Source organism: Belonocnema kinseyi, chromosome 10 (assembly GCF_010883055.1).
Source record: "Belonocnema kinseyi isolate 2016_QV_RU_SX_M_011 chromosome 10, B_treatae_v1, whole genome shotgun sequence".
In the NCBI taxonomy this organism is placed as follows: Eukaryota; Metazoa; Arthropoda; class Insecta; order Hymenoptera; family Cynipidae; genus Belonocnema; species Belonocnema kinseyi.
In genome coordinates, this window is record NC_046666.1 from 90274764 (window position 1) to 90281304 (window position 6541).

The 6541-nt window shown below is 31.1% G+C and overlaps 1 protein-coding gene across 3 annotated transcripts in view; it reads left to right on the plus strand.

The window, feature by feature from the left end:
* Positions 1-1880: 1880 nt before the first annotated feature.
* The window catches only part of LOC117182210 (rab5 GDP/GTP exchange factor), a 52729-nt gene continuing 48068 nt past the window's right edge, over positions 1881-6541 (plus strand). For 2 of the 3 annotated variants that reach the window (XM_033375276.1, XM_033375277.1), the window contains exon 1: positions 1881-2260. In XM_033375276.1, the coding sequence (XP_033231167.1) occupies positions 2082-2260 (179 nt within the window). In that variant the 5' untranslated portion in view covers positions 1881-2081. The remainder of the gene's footprint in view (positions 2261-6541) is intronic. The other variant, XM_033375275.1, reaches the window with a different exon arrangement.

Consider the following 6541-nt stretch of genomic DNA (forward strand, 5'->3'; position numbering starts at 1 on the left):
GCGCAACTCAGTCATTTACAGCGTCTCCTACTATATTCACACGGACATAGCCCTGTCATAGTATTGGACCGCATCTCGTTTCAGATCTGGGATCACTGGTCATAGCATTGGACCACGTCTCGTTTCAGATCTGTGATCACTGACCCAACTTCCAAGATTTTGCGTGGATGGCATTCGTAATTATAAACTTCCAAGTGGTAGTGCCAAAAATGCCCGAAAGATGGCGCCACTTCGTCCTCTACACAGTTTAACATTAATTGTTATGGAATAATAATGTAATTAACCAAAATTATGTTTTTTTTTACTACAAAATGAATATTAAATCTATTACAATAGATTCATAGACTTTCAATAATAATTCTCTTAAAAATATCTGAGGAAACAGTGATAGCGATGGAGAGAATATCAGAATAGCTTAAAATACATATAGTTTTCCATACATTGTGAAAGTATTATAAAAATTAAATTATTAACAGTTAATAATAATGTAATTACCTAAGAGAATAATTCACCCGAAAATACAGTTGCAAAATTAATTTACACAAGTAAAAAAATAATTGATAGTTAATATTAAGTAATATGTTGTACTTAAACAAACAGATGTAATTGTTTTTAAAAAGGGTTTATAAATTTGTAGGTAGGAAAATTTATTTATTCGCAATCATTTTATTTTTCTTCATAAATAACAGCGATAAACTTACTTTATTATTTGCAGCAATATTATAACTGATCAACCACATTGATAAAAAAATATAATTTTTTGTTATAATCTATACTGTAGCAAATATAGTTAATTATTATCAATTCATTTTTAAATTAGCGACATTGTTTTTAAATAATGAAATCACATTTGAGAATCACATTGATCGAATCAATCACACTTTGAAAGTCATATTCGTTGTAATTCAAATTCAATTATTCTGAATCAATGTCTTTACATTTATTTAAAGTTAGAATAGAATATCATACCATTTGCTCATAAGAAAAAATTTAATTTAAATATTTTTTTACTTTTGTTTTGGGATAAATTTCTTCTCCTTAATATAGACTGTATATATATTTTTCACACTGTCAATTTCATTCACGTTTTTCAAATGTAAAAAGGTAAAAATGTACATACTGATACCATAACATTGTCAGCAGGATCCCTCAATTCACGTTTCCAAACTATATCCTCATGTCAAAAATGCACTTCACATACCAGCGTTCCCGGATTTAAAATGTAATCTTTCCTCGGAATCGCTTTTTCCCATTCTAAAAATCTTTTTGCTTCAGATGGAAGCGTAAAATGATCAAACTTTTCTTTATCAGGGACATCGTACCCGAATCACAATTCGGTACGATGCACCTGTGTCGAACCATTTTTAGTTCGCGAAAACTTTCGCTAAATTATAATAATCAATTTTTTGAAGTAACATCATTCAATTATTTTAAATATAAAATATTTTTAATAATATATATTACTATTCTCCTATTCTCTAATAAGGGTGAGTTAAACTGTGTAGAGGCAGAAGTTGCGCTATCTGTCGGACGTTTTTGGTACTACCACTTGTAAGTTTATATTTACGGGTATCTTTTCAAGCAGTCGGATACAGTCGGATAGGGCTGGTCAAAACTGATGACACTGATTTTGAAAGTCAGCCATCTTAAAAACGTACTTTACAGGAGTTTTCTAATGTATTCGACGTATTTTACGCTAAAAACGTAATATACGTATAAAGTACTCGAGTTACGCGTAACTGACCAACCCTGAATCTACTGAGACTCCGATACCTTGTCAAAAATCGAACGGATCTCTTTTTCTAACGTTTCAAGATAGAAAGAAAGGTTTATTTGATTTTCGACTTTGAAACAGCATCGGAGTCCTAGTTCTGATCCCTGTTACTTTGACTTGGTGAAAATGTAAAAAAGTAAAAGTGTCAAAAAGATTTCATATCGGCGAGGTCAGAGAAGACCAGGATTTTGGTAATTTTGATGGATATAAAATACTTACCAGACACATTTTACAATTTTGCAATAAACAAAATCAAAATTATTTCTGGAGTTTATTAACTTCCAGCTAAACATTTTCAAGTCAAAAAATGTATTCAATAAAAACACCGACTCTTCGCATTGACGAATCGGATTTAAAGTGCAAAAATGGTTGCGACTTTTTCGGAAATGCAGAGTGGGAAGGATATTGCAGTCAGTGTCATCGAGAACATTTGCAGAAGCAACGGGCACAGGTGGAACATATTCAGCGAATGCAAAATCGCGAAAGGTTTCTGATATTATTTACATATATAGCCTTATTTATATCATTATTTTTATCGCTGTGGACTTTAATTTTTAATGTCATTTTGTTTACAAATGTTTGGTATTTTATTTAAGCATATTTCTATGCTTCAGCGGGCATTGCAGGTAATATAGATGAGGCGACGAAGAAGTAAATGATTGAAGTAGATTATTTTGCATGCCTAGTAATTAATTCGTTATGTATAAAAATACTTCGCCGGGAAATTTTGCCGTTGTCCATCATACTTTCCTTGTCATATTATTTACATTTTTAGTATGTGAATAAAATTCATTTAGTTTTTAATATGTTTTACTCATTTGACAATCACAATCTAAATTGTTTTTTTAATTATTGTCGAATGGCAAAACAGCAATAAACTCCTTTATTTCGCAGATTTCACATCGGTTTACTTTCTGAAGTTTCAGATAACCTCAACCAAATAGTCATTTCCCTTTCGGGGTAGGTGTTACTCGGTGAGGAGGGGCGTAAGGTGAGAAGGAGGTATAGGTTTTTTAGATTGATCCAGAATTTTCGTGTTACTCATTTGAGTAACACGTGCATTATGCGACTCTTCTACGACCCAAGTTGCTGATAAATCTCTCTGGCAATCATCCCAAGTGAAGAGCCTCACGAAGTCATCATGTGAGGTTCCCCGCTTGGGCCCATTAGTATCTTAGGTCTTTTGTTTCAGGTGCAATTCACTCTACTGACACTCTTTTTGTTAACTGTTTCTCGCCATACTTTTCTGTCCTGGCATACTTTTCTAGCTTCCTTCACACCCATACATTTTTCTCATGCAAGCCCTCTTGTTTTTGTGGCTTATTCCGTCTCTACTAATTAGGGTATCATTCACACATTCTAACCATTTTTTCCGTGCTCCGCCTCTGGGCACATTGCCATTCATTTTATCTTGATACACTATTTTCGTAAGTTGTTCCTCTTTTATTCTCTCAACATACCTGAACCATCTTAACCGATTTCTTTCCCATGTATCAACTAGAGCTTCTTCTGCACCACATTCTTTAAAGATTTTCCCGTTATTCACTTTGTCCGTCAGAGTTTTCCCATACATTATGCGCAGGAATTGCATGGCAATCGCTTTGATTTTACTCTTATCCTTTTCTTGATAAGTGTATTCTTGTTGAAATATAGGTAAACTATGTTTTTGTTCGTGAGTAATGTTTAAATAATCAATAGTCGTCAATTTGAAATGTATCACAGTCAAGAGTCATTGTAAAGACATTCTTAGTTAATTTCGTGAACGAAATTTGTGCATATTCATTCGAAAATAGCCAAACTCTAAACTTGTTTAGAAAAAAATTGTTTAAATCATTAATAATTCTTGTTAATTTGCATAGCATTATAGGCAAATTTCGTAAACAAATTAAACGTCTACTTGTTGAAACATAGCCAAAATCTGAATTTGTTTATGAAAATGGTTTCAATACTTCATAATTATTGGGCGCTTGCAAATAAATATAGCAGAGTTATCGCAAAGATATGTTTAGTTGGTCCCGTGACAAAAATTTAACTTATTAATTGATAAATAGCCACACTCGGAATTCGTTTATGAAAATTGTTTAAATAGTTAATAATTTTCGGACATTTGCATTGCATTGTAGAAAGGAGTAATCGCGAAGACATTCTTAGTCAATTTTGTAAAGAAATTGAGCATTTTCGTTGAAAAATAGGCAAACTCTGAATTTTTGTATAGAAATTTTGTATTCTTTAAATAATGAATAAGTATTGTAAATTTGCAAAGCAGAGTAGGAAAGAGTTATTTGAAAAACATTCTTGGTTAATTTTGTGAAAAAATTGAGTCTATTCGTTGAAGATTATCCTAACTCGGAATTTTTCTATATAAATTATTTAAATAATTACACATTCCTGGTCATTTGCAAAGTAACATCAAAAAGATTCATAGCAAAGATATTTTTCGTCCATTCTTTTAAAAAATTCAGCCTGTTCATTGAAAAGTATCTACAAATGGTTTATGAAAATTGTTTAAATAATAAATAATTCTTAGGGATTTACAAAGTTATATAGGAAATAGTAATTGGCAAAATATTCTTGGTATATTTAGTAAAAAATTGAGCATATTCGTTAAAAAAGAGCCAAACTCTGAATTTCTTCGTGAAAGCTGTTTATGTAATTAATAATTCTGGGGAATTTGCAAAGCATCATAGAAAACAGTAATCGAAAAAACATTTTGAGTTGATTCCGTAAGCAAATTAAGCCTGTTCATTGAAAAATAGCCAAACTCTGAAAGAGTTTATTCAAATTTTTTTAATAATGAGTAATTCTGTGAATTTGCAAAACAACATAGAAGAGAGTCATCGCAAATATATTCTTAGTTAATTCTGTAAAAAGTTGAGTATATTCATTGAAAAATAGCCAAACTCTGGATTTGTTTACAAAATTTGTTTAAATAATTAATAATTCTTTGAAATTTCCCAAGAATCATAGAAAAGAGTCATCAGAAAGGCATTTTGAATCAATTTTATAAAAAATTGAGCCTATTCTTTGAAAAATAGCCGAACTGTGAACTTTTTTATAGCAATTGTTGAAACAATTGCCAAAAAGCATATATTTTTAATTAATTGTAAACTTTTATTTCTCGCATATTTTATACCAAATTTCTGAATTTCAATAATCGAAACATCCCTAATCCCGAAAATAAATTTGGTTCATTAATTTGTTTATAATTCAATAAACAATTTTTTTAGATTATTCTCACCCATTGTAAATTATTTCTGTATGGTTATAGCACAGGCCTTCTCTGATGAATTTAAACATCTTTTTTCTTCATCCTATTTCCGAAAGTACGTGTTTCCCGTATTGTTTTTAAGCAAGAAAGGACAGTTTTTGTGGCTTCCTCGAATAATGCGTGCTTCTATAACCTGCAAATATCAAATATCACTTCGTATTGTGTTGCAGTATGTAGTGCTCTTTGTACGTTTATTTATTTATGTTGATATAAACTTTAATTTTCTACTTCATTAGTCTGTATTTTTGATGCTCGCACTCGACCAGCAAAACTTCGGCTTCGCCTCAGTTTTGCAAAAGTCGGGTGGGCATCAATCAAATCTTTGTCCACTACATATGATAAATCAGCTGATAGGAGAAATTTAAATCTGCACGTCGCGCTACATCAAGTGACCTATAAGGTGCGCTGTCGCAAGACACAAACGTTAATACAGTAGCTATGATATATGTCGAGTTTAAGCTAGCGGCCGACAGCACTATTATGCTCAATAATATTAATTTATTAAACGTACTCACGGTCTAGGGCAAAGAAAAATATAATACGTCACACCGCCAGAAATGGTGGATGCCCTGACGTGCAGGAAATCCATCGTTCTGACCTTGTATCGTAATATGCTATTAAAAAATTGGTGCTTCGGAAAAGTTAAAAAAATATCAACTTTATTGCTAAATAAAAAATTAATTTTTTTTAATTTCTTAGTTTACTCACTGAAAAATCAAGCCTATTCTTTCATAAATAGTTTAACTGTGAGTTTGTTTCTAAAAATTGTCAAGTGGCATCTATTTTCAATTAATAGTAATACAATTTTTTCTCTTTTATTTTATACCAAAGCTCTGGATTTCAATAAACTAAATATTCCCTACCCTAAAAATTACTTATGTTATTTAATTTATTTAAAACGTAATAAATAATATTTTTAAATTATTCTAACCAACAGCAAAATATTTCTAGATAGTTTTAGCACAGATACAAAACTTTATTTGATAAATCTAAAAATCTTTAAAAAAATAGTACTTATGTCAAGTTAAAAAAAACGTTATTCATTATTTGAAAGTTTTCGACTATTCTGAGCTATATTTACATGAAGCCAAACCAAGCCAATGGTCTTGGGCTTTGATGGCCGATTAGATGACGGTTACTCTACCTACCATTTAATATAGAATTATTCTCAGCTAATAAAATGTTGATATTAACCCTTTCGTTGGCATTGACGCAAAATGTGCCATAATTTTCCGTGCCTGGTGTGGCATTGAAGCAAAATGCGTCAATCTTTTTTTTCCTATTTAACATACTCCGATTTTGCATTCAAGCCTTATTCGGGGGTTTTTGGGATCGCTGAATTAAAAAAAGTCAGTTTTTATTTATTTACTGGAACATTTGCAGCCCGAGATGAAAACTTTCTCTCGGGCTGCAAATTTTCCAGTAAATAAATAAAAACTGACTTTTTTTAATTGAAAAAACCATGTTTTTTCACATTCAACTCGCCGTAAGTAATTCGT